This window comes from Phoca vitulina, unplaced genomic scaffold (genome assembly GCF_004348235.1).
Source record: "Phoca vitulina isolate PV1807 unplaced genomic scaffold, GSC_HSeal_1.0 scaffold21, whole genome shotgun sequence".
Lineage (NCBI taxonomy): Eukaryota > Metazoa > Chordata > Mammalia > Carnivora > Phocidae > Phoca > Phoca vitulina.
This window is the reverse complement of record NW_022589724.1, coordinates 7,290,136-7,309,923: the sequence shown is the minus strand read 5'-3', so window position 1 is coordinate 7,309,923 and position 19,788 is coordinate 7,290,136. Positions and strand designations below refer to the sequence as shown.

The 19,788-nt window shown below is 38.6% G+C and overlaps 1 protein-coding gene across 3 annotated transcripts in view; it reads right to left on the bottom strand.

The window, feature by feature from the left end:
- The window catches only part of SLC44A1 (solute carrier family 44 member 1), a 196,107-nt gene that overhangs the window by 48,935 nt on the left and 127,384 nt on the right, over positions 1-19,788 (bottom strand). For all 3 annotated transcript variants that reach the window (XM_032418520.1, XM_032418522.1, XM_032418521.1), the window contains exons 13-14: positions 15,156-15,293; positions 1,189-1,425 (exon numbers count right to left, since the gene is read on the bottom strand). In XM_032418520.1, coding sequence (XP_032274411.1) covers positions 1,189-1,425; positions 15,156-15,293 — 375 coding nt within the window. The remainder of the gene's footprint in view (positions 1-1,188; positions 1,426-15,155; positions 15,294-19,788) is intronic.

Here is a 19,788-nt window from a genome sequence, read left to right as displayed (position 1 = left end):
AAATACTTCTTCCTTTTTTTTTTTTTTTTTAAGATTTTATCTACACCCAACGTGGGGCTCAAACTTACAACTCTGAGATCAAGAGTCAAACGCTCTCCTGACTGAGCCAGCCAGGCATCCCCAAATTCTTCTCAATGCCTTAATCAGAAGGGAGATGGAATGCTCACAAGTCAAATTCCATCATGAAAACAGCCAGTTAGAATTATAATTTAGACATTACGAAAATGTCCGAAATTTAGTTGATGGTGTTCTCAGTGAAAGAGATAATCAGTACCAAATACGCCAGTTAAATCATTTGGAATTTTTGTGATTGGAAAAAAAATCTATTTATTGACACACTTATTTTAGATTTAACTAGATAAAACATGCTCCTGGAAGAGGACTTGTTATCTCAATGTCTAATGTTTAGTCTTCAATGTTACCCACTCTTCAAATAGGAATATTTCACAGCTTAATAGCAAAGTCCTATTATTAAGAAGTTTCCTTAATTTGGTAGAATTTGACATTGATAACAGTATTTGAACCATTTAAATAGGATGTCTAAATTTGTAAAAAATTTCTATAGAGATTCTAATATAGGAAAGCTGCAGAGGCTACCTAAATATAAAGAATCTGAATGCAATACCTGTGTAAAGGTTCGGATCTTGACTAATGGAAAACAATACAATCATGGGTCTGTTAATCTGTATTCATTACGAAACACCTTCAATTTGGCCTGGCATACTTAGGATAATGAGTTTTAATGGGGCTGACAGCAGTAATATTTGGAAAGGTGATAGATGGAGAAATACAGGCAGGTACTACAACCTGGGACGTCTTTGAACTCCACTTTAGGAAAGGGCACTTAGAACATCGGTGGTCCAGTGTTCCAATTCAAGGGCTAAAATTCAGGTTGAAAAAGTCAATTCTAATCCGTCTAACCACAGAGAGGGAGGCAGGAGTCTGAAATAATGTGAACTCAGGACTATTAATGGGTATTGCTCCAGCTAGGTGTATTTAAATGGTCCCATCCATGCCCAAGGACCTTCTTGCCTGATTTTCCTAAGACTAAGCTCATTCATGAGCACTGCAGGTCTAACTGAATCACTCAGTTGCATATAATAGGAATGAAAGACAGAGAACGTTTTGCAAAATATTTTGACTAGTATTTTTACCCCTAAAGCAGTCGAGGGCATTTGAAGTACTTACCATCAGCACTTTATCCATATAGAATTCTCTGCCAGGACTCCCATCATTGTATTTTGTATCAATGGCAAAACACAAGAATAATACATCCACTACCATTTCGTAAATGGACAGGAAGCAATGAGCGACTAGGAAAGCAAAGAGGCAGACGATGATCAGAGGCAGCACCCAGACTGTGTAATCTTGCTGGTAGTTGAGCAGCATAATCCCAGCCAAGCCTGTGCTGCAGACTATCAGCACCTGAAGCAGAGAGAACAAAGAGCACACTTAATAGCCTACGACAGAAAACCATTGTTTCTTCATCATGTGCAGATTTCAAGTTCCCTTCAATATTTATAAATGATGGTTGCACACATTCATTCCACCTCAAGTTAGGAAGTATCACTCACACAGACCCATAGACACATACACATCCGTATGTGCGCGCACACATACGTGCACGTCACATAAACACAACATCATCCTTTAAACACTTCTGGTTTACATGAAAAAATAGTCATGTTTTCCAAATATTATGCTTGTTCCTTAAAACTTCCCATATGTAGCACCTGTAGCAGTTTTAAAAATAAGTGTATGCCTATTTTAGAAAATGGCCCTATTAGCACTCAGAAGAAAATTACTGACATTCCAGGGTACTGCTATGTGTTTCTTTCTAAGCACTTTTACATATATGAAATAGTATTATACATATGAATCATTAAAAGCTATTCATTAATATTTATAGTATCATTATAAATGTTATAAATACTTAGCCACATAATTTCATCTTACGGGGGGCTTAAAATTTGACCGGGCTCCTATAACTGGAGACTTCTATTGTTTTCTGGTATAAATAAGGCTGCAACAAACATAAGAGTTTTTTCTGTTTCATATTTTATTTCACATAGAATATGTGGCAAATTTAATATGATTTGCCACGAAATTTATATTTGGATTACCTGTGAGGAAAGAGACTGCCACAAACATCCATCATAGAAGAATACAAGAAATAGCCAATTTGCTTATTATCTAGAACAACCTACTCTGATCCTTCCCAGGCAGCACTTTACATTTCTTGTGGTTCTTTTACTACATTTTAGTTCAGCTTTTCAGTCCCTTTGAATAGTTTATGGCAAACATCATCATCCTCATTTTATAGACTGGGAAACGTGCTCAGAGACACTAGGCAACCTGCCCAAGGTCACAGAGCAGAAGAGCAGATACCACCCAAATCATGGTCTTACGATGCCAACTCGAGCACTCTTTGCAAGTAAAAACTCAGCAAATACTTGGATATGGATATAAAGCAGCAATAGGTTATATTGAATCCTAAACACAGTCATGCTCAGCCCCTTACTTGGCCTACCATCCAGCATTAAGTAACAAAGGAAAAGAAAGAGTCTCTAGAACCACAGCAGCCTTTCCTTGCCCAGTGCTGAGAATGGGCAGACTGAGAATTCTCTTGCCTTTTCCCTACTATTTACCCACACCAAAGCATCTCTCCTTCACCATTATTTTAACCAAGAGCTATAATGCATTAGACGAAATATTGGTTAGGCTATAAATTGACCCTTCTCGGATGATTTTAGGGAGCAAGTCTGGGTCTGCCCAAAATTTGGAAGACCCTCCACCATTTTTTGTGGAAAACACTCAGGAATCCTCTCTTACAGTTACTTACTTTCTGGGGTGACTTCTACAGATCGCTAATTATATCCATTTTCTTTCACTCTTTTTGGTTTTTAGAATGAAACCACTGTTTTTGAAATCTCTTCTTCAAATTTTTGATATCCGCCCTACAGAAGGGCTGAGGTTCTTTATGCTCTCATTATACCAGTTAAAGTTAAGCCACATTGAAATGTTAAGTAAAGTCAATTATAGGGAGAAGGTGTAGCTCGGACAAACCAATGTTGAGGTAAAAGCTGTTGAGGTGGAAGGCTGGATATTGTCACATTAGAAACAACTTCAAGAGTTAATGATATTTAGCCAAAAAGGTCAAAGAAATGTAATAATTACTCCCAAATATAATGAAAGGCTGTCATGCATTTATTCAAGCAGAGGATACATTAATGGCTCTCAAACGATGGAGGGGCTGGTTATCACTTGGGGGGGGGTTCGTGAATAACACAGATTCCTGGGCCCTACCCTGAGTCCAGTTGGTTCAATCTAAGACGAAGCCCAGCAATATTCATTTAAAAAGTACCTCAGGTCATTCTGATAAAGTCTGCAGCCTATAAGAAGTACTGGTCTGTATCAGTGGTTTCCATAGCAGGGTACACATACCCAAGGAGTATTTAAGGGGATCACCTGGAACTTCAAATTGTATCTCACATTTGTTGAAATTTTCTTTTATACCATGCTTTATAATACATATTATTAAAAGCTATACATATATTAATAAATGTAAATATATTAGGAAGTGTGATCAAAATTTTTTTCTAATAAAATACATGATTTAAAAAGTTTAGACTCTCCTGTTCTACAGGATAAATTATTGGTGATACAATATTAGAGATTCATACACAGGGCAGGATGTGAGCAGCAGGAAGGAAAGGGTGCTAGTTTTGGAATCAGAAAGATGTAGATTTGAATCACAGAATTAATACTTCCTGGTTTTGTGACTCCAAGCAAGTTGAAATTTAACCTTTCTGCATCTGTTTTTCTGCCTTTAAAAGAGACATAAATTGTACATACATCCATAATTGTTAAAATAAGCATTCTAAAAGCATGTAACACAGTGCCTGGCAATCTTTGTTTCTTCCTTTCATTTCCACCATAAATCTTGCATTTATGATGCCCTTTCCACGTGGAACTCAAGTTTTGAAAGATTTTATTTACCAGTAAAATAGCACCTATTTAAGTAATAATTCATATTCTCATTTCTTATTCATCAATGCCAAATAAACTGCCTGTAATTAATATTAGAAGAAGTATTATCAAATAGAGATTTTGAGACAATTTTGAATTCACATATAGTCATAAGAAATAACACAGAATGATTCCATGTACCTGTTACCCAGTTCACTTCAATGGTAACATCTTGTATATAGTGTAATACCACAACCACAGTATTGACATTGACATAGTCAAGATACAGAACATTTCCATCATCACAAGGATCCTTCACTTTAACCTTTCATTACTACCCCTACTCTTCCCCCCAACCCCATCTCTAGCTGGGTGACCACAAATCTGTTCCCAATTTCCATAATGTTGTCATTTCAAGAATGTTATATAATCAGTTCAAGCCCCACGTTGGGTGTAGAGCTTACTTAATTTAAAAAAAGGTATATAAGAATGTTATATAAATGGAAACATACAGTATTTACTTTTCTGGGATTGGTGTTTTCCACTCAGCAAGATTACCTCATGATTAATCCAAGTTGTATATTATCAATAGTCTGTTCCTGACACTTTTACTTTTTAAAACGATTTTATTTGAGAGGGAGTGAGTGAGAGACAGAGACAGAGAGAGAGAGAGAGAGAGAGCATGAGCAGGGGGAGGGGCAGAGGGAGAGAGGGGACAAGTAGACTCTCTGATGAGCAGGGAGCCTAATTCAGGGGATCCCAGGACTCTGGGATCATGACCTGAGCTCAACAGCAGATACTTAACCAACTGAGCCACCCAGGTGCTCCCTGTCTTTTATAATGCTTATTCTGATCTACCCACTTGAACTATCTGATCAGAAACTATTTCTGCATACTAGCAACCACTTTTAATTATAATGAAAGAAATGCTTTCAAAAGATTTACTGTATTCGGTGATCAGAACTACATTTTTAAAAAAGAAAACTAAAGAATGTTTATCTCAGTATGTTGGAAACCCAGAAGACTTTATTCCCCTCTCATTTTTTGGGGGGTGGGTATCTGGATTAAAAAACAGTTTATCTTTCATGGTTTTAAAGGCAATTTTTTTACAGTGTTATAAATTTTTTATTATTCAAACTTAAATGTTTCTGGAAAGCAATTTGGTAATGCACATGAAGAAACCTATTATGTACTCTGAGTCATTCATTCTACTTCTAGGATTCTGGAATCAGGAAATAAGGACTGATGCAGGCAAGGATTTGTATACAAAAGTTTTGCTGTATCATACTTTATATTAGTAAAATGAGAAGAGTTTAACTGTAAAAAAAAATCGGAGGTTTGGTTAAATAAATGATACAATTGTATAACCATGTTTAAAACATTTTTAATAAATCAGGAAATGCTCATAACATAATATAAAGTGAGAAGAGGGATATAAGCCTGACTTTTCTACTAGATTTTAAATTTTGTTTATTGACTAGTATATAACCAGTACCCAGAAAAGTCTCTAGCACATTACTAGTGGGTACTCTAGGATATTTGTGGAATGAAAAAAAGGTTATGATAAAACTAAAGAAAAAATTTTGACAGGTCACTAGGCTGCTGAAAAACTCAAAGTCAATTTTAAAACACTATATTTTATCATCTCTGTATTTATCCATTATAAAAAATGCATATTTAATATAGAGAAATTTATTTCATTATGGTAAAGCAGGGGGAGGGGTTTGGAATCACTCATACTGTCTTTCTTTTTTTTTTTTTTATGATTTTATTACCATATAATGTATTATTTGTTTCAGGGGTACATGTCTGTGATTCATCAGTCTTACACAATTCACAGCGCTCACCATAGCACATACCCTCCCCAATGTCCATCACCCAGCCACCCCATCCCTCCCACCCCCCTCCACTCCAGCAACCATCAGTTTGTTTCCTGAGATTAAGAGTCTCTTATGGTTTGTCTCCCTCTCTGGTTTCGTCTTGTTTCATTTTTCTCTCCCTTCCCCTATGATCCTCTGTCTTGTTTCTCAAATTCCTCATATCAGTGAGATCATATGATACTTGTCTTTCTCTGATTGAGTTATTTTGCTTAGCACAATACCCTCTAGTTTCATCCACGTTGTTGCAAATGGCAAGATTTCATTTTTTTTGATGGCTGCATAATATTCCAGTGTGTGTGTGTGTGTGTGTGTGTGTGTGTGTGTGTTTGTATGTATACATATATATACCACCTCTTCTTTATCCATTCATCTGTTGATGGACATCTAGGCTCTTCCCATAGCTTGGCTATTGTGGACATTGCTGTTATAAACATTTGGGTGAATGTGCCCCTTCAGATCACTACATTTGTATCTTTGGGGTAAATACCCAGTAGTAAAATTGATGGGTCATAGGGTAGCTCTATTTTCAACTTTTTGAGGAACCTCCATACTGTTTTCCTGAGTGGCTGCACCAGCTTGCATTCCCACCAACAGTGTAGGAGGGTTCCCCTTTTTCCGCATCCACGCCAACATCTGTTGTTTCCTGGCTTGTTAATTTTAGCCATTCTGACTGGTGTGAGGTGGTATCTCATTGAGGTTTTGGTTTGGATTTCCCTGATGCCGAGCAATGTTGAGCACTTTTTTATGTGTCTGTTGGCCATTTGGATGTCTTCTTTGGAAAAATGTCTGTTCATGTCTTCTGCCCATTTCTTGATTGGATTCTTTGTTCTTTGGGTGTTGAGTTTGATAAGTTCTTTATAGATTTTGGATACTCGCCCTTTATCTGATATGTCATTTGCAAATATCTTCTCCCATTCTGTTGGTTGTCTTTTGGTTTTGTTGACTGTTTCCTTTGCTGTACGAAACCTTTTTATCTTGATGAAGTCCCAATAGTTCATTTTTGCCCTTGCTTCCCTTGCCTTTGGCGATGTTTCTAGGAAGAAGTTGCTGCAGCCGAGGTCAAAGAGGTTGCTGCCTGTGTTCTCCTCAAGGATTTTGATGGATTCCTGTCTCACATTTAGGTCTTTCATCCATTTTGAGTCTATTTTTGTGTGTGGTGTAAGGAAATGGTCCAGTTTCATTCTTCTGCATGTGGCTGTCCAATTTTCCCAACACCATTTGTTGAAGAGACTCTCTTTTTTCCATTGGACGTTCTTTCCTGTTTTGTCGAAGATTAGCTGACCATAGAGTTGAGGGTCCATTTCTGGGCTCTCTATTCTGTTCCACTGATCTACATGTCTGTTTTTGTGCCAGTACCATACTGTCTTGATGATGACAGCTTTGTAATAGAGCTGGAAGTCCGGAATTGTGATGCCACCAGCTTTGCTTTTCTTTTTCAACATTCCTCTGGCTATTCGGGGTCTTTTCTGGTTCCATACAAATTTTAGGATTATTTGTTCCATTTCTTTGAAAAAAGTGGATGGTATTTTGATGGGGATTGCATTAAATGGGTAGATTGCTCCAGGTAGCATAGACATTTTCACAATATTTGTTCTTCCAATCCATGAGCATGGAACGTTTTTCCATTTCTTTGTGTCTTCAATTTCTTTCATGAGTATTCTATAGTTTTCTGAGTACAGATCCTTTGCCTCTTTGGTTAGATTTATTCTGAGGTATCTTACGGTTTTGGGTGCAACTGTAAATGGGATCGACTCCTTAATTTCTCTTTCTTCTGTCCTGTTGTTGGTGTATAGGAATGCCACTGATTTCTGTGCATTGATTTTATATCCTGCCATTTTACTGAATTCCTGTATGAGTTCTAGCAGTTTTGGGGTGGAGTCTTTTGGGTTTTCCACATAAAGTATCGTATCATCTGCAAAAAGTGAGAGTTTCACTTCTTTGCCAATTCGGATGCCTTTTATTTCTTTTTGTTGTCATTGCTGAGGCTAGGACTTCTACTACTATGCTGAACAGCAGTAGTGAGAGTGGACATCCCTGCAGTGTTCCTGGCCTTAGGGGAAAAGCTCTCAGTTTTTCCCCATTGAGAATGATATTTGCTGTGGGTTTTTCATAGATGGCTTTTAAGATATTGAGGTATGTACCCTCTATCCCTACAATCTGAAGACTTTAAATCAAGAAAGGATGCTGTACTTTGTCAAATCTTTTTCTGCATCTATTGAGAGGATCATATGGTTCTTGTTCTTTCTTTTATTAATGTACTGTATCACATTGATTGATTTGTGGATGTTGAATCAACCTTGCAGCCCTTGCAGCCCAGGAATAAATCCCACTTGGTCGTGGTGAATAATCCTTTTTGGATCCTATTGGCTAGTATTTTGGTGAGAATTTTTGCATCCATGTTCATCAGGGATATTGGTCTGTAGTTCTCCTTTTTGATGGGGTCTTTGTCTGGTTTGGGGATCAAGGTAATGCTGGCCTCATAAAATGAGTTTGGAAGTTTTCCTTCCATTTCTATTTTTTGGAACAGTTTCAGAAGAACAGGTATTATTTCTTCTTTAAATGGTAGAATTCCCCTGGGAAGCCATCTGGCCCTGGGCTCTTGTTTGTTGGAAAATTTTTGATTACTGCTTCAATTTCCTTACTGGTTATGGGTCTGTTCAGGTTTTCTATTTCTTCCTGGTTCAGTTTTGGTAGTTTATATGTCTCTAGGAATGCATCCATTGCTTCCAGACTGTCTAACTGGCTGCCATATAGTTGCTCATAATATGTTCTTGTAACTGTATTTCTTTGGTGTTGGTTGTGATCTCTCCTCTTTCATTCATGATTTTATTTATTTGGGTTCTTTCTCTTTTCTTTTTAATAAGTCTGGCCAGGGGTTTATCAATTTTATTAATTCTTTAAAGAACCAGCTCCTAGTTTCCTTGATCTGTTCTACTGTTCTTTTGGTTTCTATTTCATTGATTTCTGCTCTGATCTTTATTATTTCTCTTCTCCTGCTGGGTTTAGGCTTTATTTGCTGTTCTTTCTCCAGCTCCTTTAGGTGTAGGGTTAGGTTGTGTATTGAGACCTTTCTTGTTTCTTGAGGAAGGCTTGTATTGCTATATACTTTCCTCTTAGGACCGCCTTTCCTGCATCCCAAAGATTTTGAACAGTTGTATTTTCATTTTCATTTGTTTCCATGAATTTTTTTAATTCTTCTCTAATTTCCTGGTTGACCCATTCATTTTTTAGTAGGATGCTCTTTATCCTCCATGTATTTGAGTTCTCTCCAACCCTCCTCTGTGATTGAATTCTAGTTTCAAAGCACTGTAGTCCGAAAATATGCAGGGAATGATCCTAATCTTTTGGTACCAGTTGAGAACTGATTTGTGACCCAGGATGTGATCTATTCTGGAGAATGTTCCATGTGCACTAGAGGAGAATGTGTATTCTGTTGCTTTGGGATGGAATGTTCTGAAGAGATCTGTGAAGTCCATCTGGTCCAGTGTGTCATTTAAAGCCTTAATTTCCTTGTTGATCTTTTGCTTAGATGATCTGTCCATTTCAGTGAGGGGGGTGTTAAAGTCCCCTACTATTATTGTATTATTGTCGATGTGTTTCTTTGATTTTGGTATTAATTGGCTTATATAATTGGCTGCTCCCATGTTAGGGGCATAGATATTTAAAATTGTTAGATTTTCTTGTTGGATAGACCCTTTAAGTATGATGTACTGTCCTTCCTCATCTCTTATAGTCTTTGGTTTAAAATCTAATTTGTCTGATAAGGATTGCCACCCCAGCTTTCTTTTGATGTCCATTAGCATGATAAATGGTTTTCCACCCCCTCACTTTCAATCTGGAGGTGTCTTCGGGTCTAAAATGAGTCTCTTGCAGACAGCATATCAATGGGTCTTGTTTTTTAATCCAATCTGATAGCCTGTGTCTTTTGATTGTTGCATTTAGCCCATTTACATTCAGGGTAAGTATTGAAAGATATGAATTTAGTGCAACTGTACTGCCTATGAGGTGACTATTACTGTATATTGTCTCTGTTCCTTTCTGGTTTATGTTACTTTTAGGCTCTTTCTTTGCTTAAAGGACCCCTTTCAATATTTCTGGTAGGGCTGGTTTGGTGTTGGCAAATTCTTTTAGTTCTTGTTTGTCCTGGAAGCTTTTTATCTCTCCTTCTATTTTCAGTGACAGCCTAGCTGGATATAGTATTCTTGGCTGCTTATTTTTCTCGTTTAGTGCTCTGAATATATAATGCCAGTCCTTTTTGGCTTGCCAGGTCTCTGTGGATAGGTCTGCTGCCAATCTAATGTTTCTACCGTTGTAGGTTACAGATCTCTTGTTCTGAGCTGCTTTCAGGATTTTCTCTTTGTCTCTGAGACTTGTGAGTTTTACTATTAGATGTCAGGGTGTTGACCTATTTTTATTGATTTTGAAGGGGGTTCTCTGTGCCTCTAGATTTTGATGCCTGTTTCCTTCCCCAAATTTGGGAAGTTCTCTGCTATAATTTGCTCTAATATACCTTCTGCCCCTCTCTTTCTTCTTCTTCTGGGATCCCAATTATTCTAATGTTATTTTGCTTTATGGTATCACTTATCTCTCAAATTCTCTCGTGATCCAGTAGTTGTTTATCTTTTTCTCAGCTTCTTTATTTTCCATCATTTGGTCTTCTATATCACTAATTCTTTCTTCTGCCTCATTTATCCTAGCAGTTAGAGCCTCCATTTTTGATTGCACCTCATTAGTAGCCTTTTTGATTTTGACTTGGTTAGGTTTTAGTTCTTTTATTTCTCCAGAAAGGGATTCTCTAGTATCTTCTATGTTTTTTTCAAGCCCAGCTAGTATCTTTATAATAGTCATACTGAACTCTAGTTCTGACATCTTACTAATGTCTGTATTGATTAGGTCCCTGGCAGTCAGTACTGCCTCTTGTTCTTTTTTTTGAGGTGAGTTTTTCCACCTTGTCATTTTGTCCAGAGGAGAATAGATGAATGAGAGAACAAAATGCTAAAAGGGTAACAACGACCCCAGAAAAATATACACTAAACAAATCAGAAGAGACCCGAAACCAGGGGGAAAAGAAAGGAAAAAAAAAAAAAAAGAATATGATCAGGCTAGTGAATAGAACAGAGCCACACACTAGATTTTGGGTATATTTTGGTCTGTTAGAAGAAATTGCCTCCCAAATTTTTAAAGAAAGAAAAACTTATATATATACAAAAGTAAGGGTAAATACGATGAAGGGATAGAATATGACGGTAAAGATGAAAATTAAAAAAGTTTTTAAAAAAGGAATTGGTAAGATAAGAAGTTGGTTGAAAAAAGAATGAAAAAAACTTTAAAAAAAGAGAGAATGTGATCAGGCGGGAAACTAGGACAAAGTCATACACTAGATTTAGGGTATATTTTGGACCATTAGAAGAAACTGTATCCCAAAATTTTAAAGAAAGAAAAACTTATACATACATATATATATATATATATAAAATAAGGTTAAATACAATGAAGGGATAGAATATGAGGGTAAAAATGAAAATTAAAAAAGACTTTAAAAAAGGAATTGATAAGTTAAGATGTTGGTTGAAAAAGGAAAGAAGAAAAATTCAAATAAAAAAATAGAAAAAGAAAAAAATAAAGAAAATTTTAAAAGTTAACTTTGAAAGACTAAAGAATCATGGGGAAAAAGCCATGAATTCTATGTGCTGTATTCCCCTAGTGCTGGAGTTTTGCCATTCTCATTGATCGGTAAACTTGGTCTTGGCTGGCTGTTCTTGCTGATCTTCTGGGGGAGGGGCTCATTGCAGTGATTCTCAAATGTCTTTGCCTGAGGCGGAATTGCAACACCCTTGTCAGGGGCCAGGCTAGGTAATCTGTTCAGGTTTGCTCTCGGTACCTTTTGTTCCCTGAAAGCTTTCTGTACAGCTTTGGAGGACGAGAATGAAAATGGCGGCCTCCCAATCTCTGGTCCCAGAGGAGCCGACAGCTGGGGCCCCCCCTCCAAAAGTGAGCCCCCAGAGAAAAGCAGTCAATCACTCCTGTCTCTGCGGTCTCCAGCCTCACTCTATGCTCACCTGGCTTGTGACCGAGCATTTCTACCTCCTACACCCAACCCTGTTTGGAGTCTCCAAACCCAGCAGAGTCCTGCGGTGTGCTCCCACACTACTTCTCCCGGGGGAGGAAGGAGAGTCTCCCCGGATCTGCCGCTTGTTGGGCAGTGGTCCGGACTCTGCCGTGGATCATGGTTTATGGCAACTCTGAGCTGAGAGCCCACTCCTCGGCTCCGTCTCTGTAGCTGGCTTCCCTGCTCCGATACCTGGGAGCTCTGCCGTACTCAGGCACCCCCCGGTCTTTCTGTGACCCCAAGGGTCCTGAGACCACACTGTCCCAGTGAGGGTTCCACCCCCTGCTTAGCCACTGGAGCGACGTCCCTCAGCGGAGCAGACTTCTAAAAGTTCCAAGGCTCCTCTGCTCTATCATTTCCCGGTAACTGGCCGATGGTGGCTCCCTCCCCCCTCGGTCTATCTTCCCAAATATTGCCTTGGATTCACTTCTCCGCATGTCCTACCTTCCAGAAAGTGGTCGCTTTTCTGTTCAGAGAGTTGCTGCTATTGTTTTCTTCGATCTCCTGTTGATTTTGTAGGTGTTCTGAATGGTTTGACACCTATCTAGCTGAATTCCTGGGACCAGACGAAATTTAGGTCTCCTCCTCCTCCGCCATCTTGCTTTTCCCTCTCACTCATATTTTCAATATCCAAAGATAATCATTAACATTTTGAGAGAGTAATTCTTTCTCATGTACATTCTTAAACAGTACTTAACAGTTATAGTCAAGTAGTTTTACTCAGCCTTTTCACTTGTCATATGTACTGATCGTATTATAAACTTTTAATGAAAAACATGATGTAACAGGTGGGTAATAGTCTGCTATTATTTCTAACCATTTCTCTATTGGTAAGCAGTAGATTTTTTGCAACTGGTAACTATTAGAAATAATGCTGTATTTTTCTGTATTTAGAATTATTTCTAGCAGTGGTTTACCATCAACAGAATTACTGAATCAAAAGACTTAAAAAAAAAAAAAGTCCAAGGGCAAACTTAATGTCAGCACATAGTGACTGAAAACTGAGAAGTCAGACAGACCTAAGTTTGAACTCCAGCTCTGTCACATTCTAGTTCTTTAAACTTTGGCTTCCTCTGCTATAAAATGAAGATAATAGTAGTGGCTCACCCTACAGGAGAGGACGAATAACACTTCATATAAAGTACACTCCTCAGTACCTAGTACTGAGCAAGTGTCTCCGTCAGAGTTTACTAAAATCACCATCATGATCAAATGCTGCCCCTGAGTGTTATGCTGAGCGAAATAAGTCAGTCAGAGAAAGATATGTATCATATGACCTCATTGATATGAGGAATTCTTAATCTCAGGAAACAAACTGAGGGTTGCTGGAGTGGGGGGTGGGGTGGGAGGGATGGGGTGGCTGGGTGATAGACATTAGGGAGGGTATGTGCTATGGTGAGTGCTGTGAATTGTGCAAGACTGTTGAATCACAGATCTGTACCTCTGAAACAAATAATGCAAGATATGTTAAGAAAAAAAAAAAGAAGAAGAAGAAGATAGCAGGAGGGGAAGAATGAAGGGGGGGAAATCAGAGAGGGAGATGAACCATGAGAGACGATGGACTCTGAAGAACAAACTGAGGGTTCTAGAGGGGAAGGGGGTGGGAGGATGGGTTAGCCTGGTGATGGGTATTAAAGAGGGCACGTTCTGCATGGAGCACTGGGTGTTATGCACAAACAATGAATCATGGAACACTACATCAAAAACTAATGATGTAATGTATGGTGATTAACATAACAATAAAAAATTTTTAAAAAAATGCTGCCCCTGAATATAATTTTCTGTTATTCCTCTATATGGCTTCTCTTCTATTTTAACTGCTCTGTGTGCATGTGTTCATATTTTAAGCTGCCTCATATCCTTCTTAGCAGTAGGGATAAATTATAAATATGTAAAACATAAAATAGACAAAAAATCTGAAGGCTTCCTAAATTAGTCATATAGCATATAAATAATAGCAATAGTTAATAAGAGTGTCAAGCACTATACTCAGTCCTTAACATGGACTGACTCATTCAATCCTTACTATAAAACATTTCCTCTTGTAAAAACATGACGAGAACAAATCCAATAGTATAAGTTTAATCACAGATTTTCAAAACAACTGCACAGTTGGTATCTTGGCCTCTCTACACCAAGTATTTTTTCCTTTTCAAAAACATTTTCAAAACACAGTGGCTGGAATAACCTAAGTGTTTAGTAGTAAGAGAATGTCTACGAATAGCATTTGATAAAATACTACCCATCATGATTATGAATAATTATGAAGATTATCAAAGCAATAGGAGAACTGGATACGATATAATATAAACGCAAAGGGCAGAACAAACTGGTAAGTATGCTATGATTGTTGGACTATAGATATATAAGCCTATGAAAAAACACTGGGAGGAAATATATAAAAATGATATTATTCGGTTATGGTGGTGTCAGTTCAATTTTTCAAATTTTCTGAGTATTTTATGGTTTGAACTACAGATACAAAAAATCCAATTATAATGTTATTTATTATTCTGCAGATTTTAATAATATAGAAAAATTAGCTCTTTTCAGACACTTTAAGGACAGGTAAGTCTCATTCCCACACAGCTCTGTTTTAAAGGCATTTATATACAGTAACAATGACAGCCAACATTCATCGAGAACTTACAATGTGTCAAGCACCGTCTTAGGTACACTACATGTATTAACCCGTCTAATCCTCACAACCCTAGAGGTTTGGCTCTGTTATTATCCCACTTCCATAGATGAACAAACTGAGGCACAGAATGGTTATGTACCCTGCCTCAGGTCACACAGCTAGTAAGTAACAGAGCCAGGATTTAAATCAAGGTAGTCAGGCTCCAGATACAGCACCCCTAACCACTAAGCAGACTATTCCTGAATTCTTTACAGATCAAAATGTGTAAGGAGAAACATGGACAGATTACTTAACTGCTATATCTCAGGTCCCCATCTGTAAAATGAGGATAATAACAGAACTTCCTTTACAAATTTGTTGCTAGGATTAAATGAGCACCATACAGGTAAAGTACTTAGAACAGTACCCGACACATACTAAGGGCTTTGTAAGTGCTTCTTTTATATTACACATATTACTTTTAGTTTTTTGGTGGGCTAGATATTTTTCAAATGAAAAAGCAAATATATGTATGCAAAAATTCACTGTATGTCCCAGATAACGTATTTGGTCTTACCTTGCCTAGGAATAACATGAAATCCCCCACTGTGTTGATGGCAGCCACCCGTAAAGCATTCTCCACAAGAATGACAAAGGCATCCTTCGCAGAGGTGCAGAAGTTGGTGCTGTTGATGGCTGTGGCTGTGTATGCATTCTGGACAAAAGCAAAAAACAGTATTTTCATCAATAAATGTAATTTTACTTTGTTAAGATATAAACCAAATACACTTAAAGCACAGCTTGTGAAAACAGTTCACAGTTAAACGCATGGCTCTGGTGAGGTACAGGTTAAGATTAAGCACAAGGGAATACTAGACATTAAAAAAAAAAAACACAAAAAACCCAATATGATAAAAAGAGCTTTTCGGTTGGCTTATTTAAGTCCTTTTAAAACACTGATATTTATTAACACACACATAAACCTTTCCAACATCCATTAACTTCTTCCCCGTCTCAGTAAATCAAACATAATTTAACCTTTCCTAGATGTCTCAGGTTCATCACTATGAGTATCAGGGATGCATTATTACCATATCAGTGATGCTTTAAAAGCTACACAAATAGGTAAAAAGCACAAAGATGCTGTGCTGTTTATCTAGAAGACCTCCTCTTTGGTGCTTTCCTCCATGCTATCACTTCTTAAAGTTCTTGTAGTAGACAGCTGTTTGTTGCCCAACATACCCCTCCCTCCTGGGAGCAGGACCCTAAGTCCCCTTTGAGAAAACAGTCCTTCCCCATTCTCTTAGAGTCTGAGTGGGGGACATCACCTCTAGCCCTGGGGGGTGGGCCTTGGTTGATATAAGCCAATCAGCACGTTCTACCCACCTCCACAACAACGGGTTCAGGGACTGGTACATAAACTAATGGAGCCAATGAAAGCAAAAGATAAGGGAACCCTGGGGCTTCTGGAGTTCTTCTCCTTCTTCTTCCATAGGAGCTCCTGACAAAGCAGCTCTCTCATTTTCCTGAATAGCGAGGTGTGAGGGTAAGAACTGTCAGGGCTGTTTGGCCAACATAATGGGAAGAGCCTGAAGCTGGTGAAGGTCACAATGTGAAAGAGAGGGCAAGGCTACCATCATGGAAGTAAGAGCAGAGAGAAACCAGTGACTTGTACTTGGCGACAATGTTTGCATGATTAGGAACTAGCCACATTTCTGGACTTTACAGCCACAGAAGCTAATAAATTGCTAAGAATCACTCCTTTCTCTCCCTCCCGCTTCCTCGCTCTCTCTTTTTTTAGGCCAGATGGAGCTGGCTTTCTGTCCCTTGTAGTACTGAGTCCCAGCTGACACACTTTTATTCAATTATACCTGCTTCTGCTGCTCCGTGTCCTCTCTGACCCTCTGTCACAGACTCTGAATTTTTTCCCCTTTGTACACTGCATTCTAGAATAGGATTGACATTTTCTGGGAAACGTGAATACACGCCAGAACATCAAATACTTCTGAGTCTTCGGAAGGGAAAGTATGTAGGTTTTGTGACTAAAACTTATAATCCTGAGGAATTTTTGGTTTAGTGTGGACTTAAATTGTTGGTGAGTCCAGAATGTTAAAGTTGTTGGAAAACTGCTGCACATGAAGGGCTTATTTTACATTGTGTTATCTGTGAAGTTCTGTTTACTTTTTTTAAAAGATTTTATTTATTAGAGAGAGAGAGAGTGTGCGTGCACATGGGAGCAAGGGGAGGGATAGAGGGAGAGGGAGAGAGAATCTCAAGTAGACTCTGTGCTAAGTGTGGCGCCTGATGCAGGGCTTGATCTCATGACCCTGAGATCATGACCTGAGCCAAAGCCAAGAGTGAGATGCTCAACCTACTGAGACACCTAGGAGCCCCTGTAAAGTCTTCTTTTTAAATTGAAGTACAGTTGACAACGTTACATTAGTTTAGGCTATACAACTCCACAACTGACTCCACAACTCTAAGTTCTGCGCTGCTCACGAGTGTGGCTACCATCTGCCACCACACAGTATGACACCGCTGACTATCTTCCCTATGCTGTACCTTTCATCCCCACGACTTATTCATTCTATAACTGGAAGCCTGTATCGCCCACTCCCGTTTGTTTGTTTATTTATTTTTTTAAAGATTTTATTTATTTGACAGAGAGAAAGACAGCCGGAGAGGGAACACAAGCAGGGGGAGTGGCAGAGGGAGAAGCAGGCCTCCCGCCGAGCAGGGAGCCTGACACGGGACTCGATCCCAGGACCCTGAGATCATGACCTGAGCCGAAGGCAGACGCTTAACACCGAGCCCACCCAAGTGCCCCGCCCACTCCCGTTTAAACACTGAGCTTGGGAGATACAGTTTTTAATTTATGAATGTTCCTATTGTATGCTTGTTAGTTAATAGGAACCTGGTATGAAGATGAAGTCTGAGTCACCAAAAATTTAATTTGCCATTATACAATTAAATTTATTGATTATAAATACAGTATAGGGGCGCCTGGGTGGCTCAGTGGGTTAAGTGTCTGCCTTTGGCTCAGGTCATGATCCTGGGGTCCTGGGATCCAGTCCCGCATGGGGCTCCTTGCTCAGCAGGGAGCCCGCTTCTCCCTCTGCCTCTGCCTGCCACTCCCCCTGCTCTCTCTCTCTGTCAAATAAATAAATAAAATCTTAAAAAAAAACTACAGTGTGTTTTAGGGCCAAGGAAAGAAAACTATACTGAGTGGGACACTACGTTTTCAGGAAGGGAGCAGTGGGGTACAATGATGCTCTTTGAGACAGACAGTATCATTTTACTATATATAATTCCATCAAACATATTGGGGTAATTTATTATCAGAGTACACTACTACGTCATGTTTGCAGTTCTTTTTATCTCAAAAGCTAACATACAGAGTCTTTTAAAGAAATGATACTATTAGATTATTCTGGTATCATTCATTTGCTGCTTGCTCTCATAGTGTCATCAGCCAATGCTTCTTATCAGTTCAAAGATAGCAGGCACTGAAGAGTTAACTACCTAATTGCAGTGGTCTACATTTCTTCATCTCTAAAGCTTCCTTTGAAACATTCTGCCAAATGCCTCAATGACATCAAAATAAACTATACTTTTGATCTTATGTAATAATAGTAACTCTGCTGAAAAATGATGGAGAAGAACTTCCTAGTCCTGATCTATTCCCGAAGAATGAAGACTGACCAGTTCCCTCCATACTCACAAAAAACAAAAACAAAAACAAACCCCCCCCAAAAACCCACTTAATAATTTATTCTAAAGCAGAGGATGTCAAACTACCACCTGTGGGCCAAATCTGGCCTGCTCCTACTTCTATAAATAAAGTTTTATTGGAACACAGCAATGTTCATTTGCTTACATGGCATTTATAGCTGTTTTCATGCTACAATGGCAGAACTGAGCAATTGTGACAGAGTCTATATGGCCACAAAGCCAAAAATATTTACGATCTGTTCCTTTACAGAAAAACTTTGCTGACCCCTGTTCTAGAGTATTGCCCAGGAACAATATCAACCTTGTCAACCCATCTTCTTATCCCTTTTGAAATACGAATCACATTTCCTCATTTCCAATCTTCTAGTGCCTTTCTCTACAACTTCCAAGTCTTTCAGCATCTTTCACTATAATTCTTCAATTCAATGACTTACAGATGTCTGTAGTGATTTGAAACAGAACATCCCATAAGGAAAATACCTTACTTCCCTTATTCTAAGACATAATCAAGAGACTAATGAACCAGTTACTTTATAACAAGTTTTCAGGGGACAATACCCTGCCATATTAACTATATATTGTTATGACATGCTTCCTGAAGTTAAAAAAAAAAAAAAAGCATTATAATGTCTAGAATCAAAGATATTGGATAACCCATTTAAATCAAGTAGGTACTGTCTTAAATTTCACCTCCTCAATGAGGATCAACAACTCACTCTTAACTATGCTATTCTACCCTTCCCAGTTTGAAAAGGACCTTCTCTGAAAGAGACAGAAGCAAGAGAGGATCCCCATACCTCCAATCTCTCTCCTCTATCATCAGACCAGCTAACTCAGAGGAGCCTAACATCCCCAAACTAAACCATAAAAGCTTTTCTGTTTTTCAATAATTTCAGAAGAAATTATTATTCCTCCTCTCCTGCTTCTTTCTTCTCTCCCCACGCTGCCCCACCCATCCCATCTACATTTAGAGCAGAAGCCTATTTATTTGTGGACAGGGAAGGAGGCAGCAATAATTTCTTTTCTCCACTCCTAAGTTCCAGGGTTGGATACGCTCATAGAAATTTAGCTTTCTTGGCAATATTCCTACAGATCTGTGCAGCTCCTTTGTATTCAGCCTAACCGAAAAAAGTTAAGTGGATATTTTGTAAGCTCTTTCTCCCACTCCCAAGGCAGAAAGATGAGCTGCATGTGACACACAGAGGTCAAGATGACCTCTTCAGGAGGAAAACTGTACTACAGATCACAGCAGGCTAGTGAAAATTTCCTTCCACTTCTATACCTCCTTGTCTGCAAGGATTCACGCTAAGATTCTCAAGAAATACTGAGTTCTTTGTGGCTTTCCCTATTTCTGTTCTCTGAACTTTCTGCTCTACTACTTGGATGAGATTTTTCCAGCCCACCTCCCTTCTCAGACAGCCTTCCTGATCTTGAGCTAAACCTCCCGCAGAGAGGCATCAATGATTAACATTTAGCGA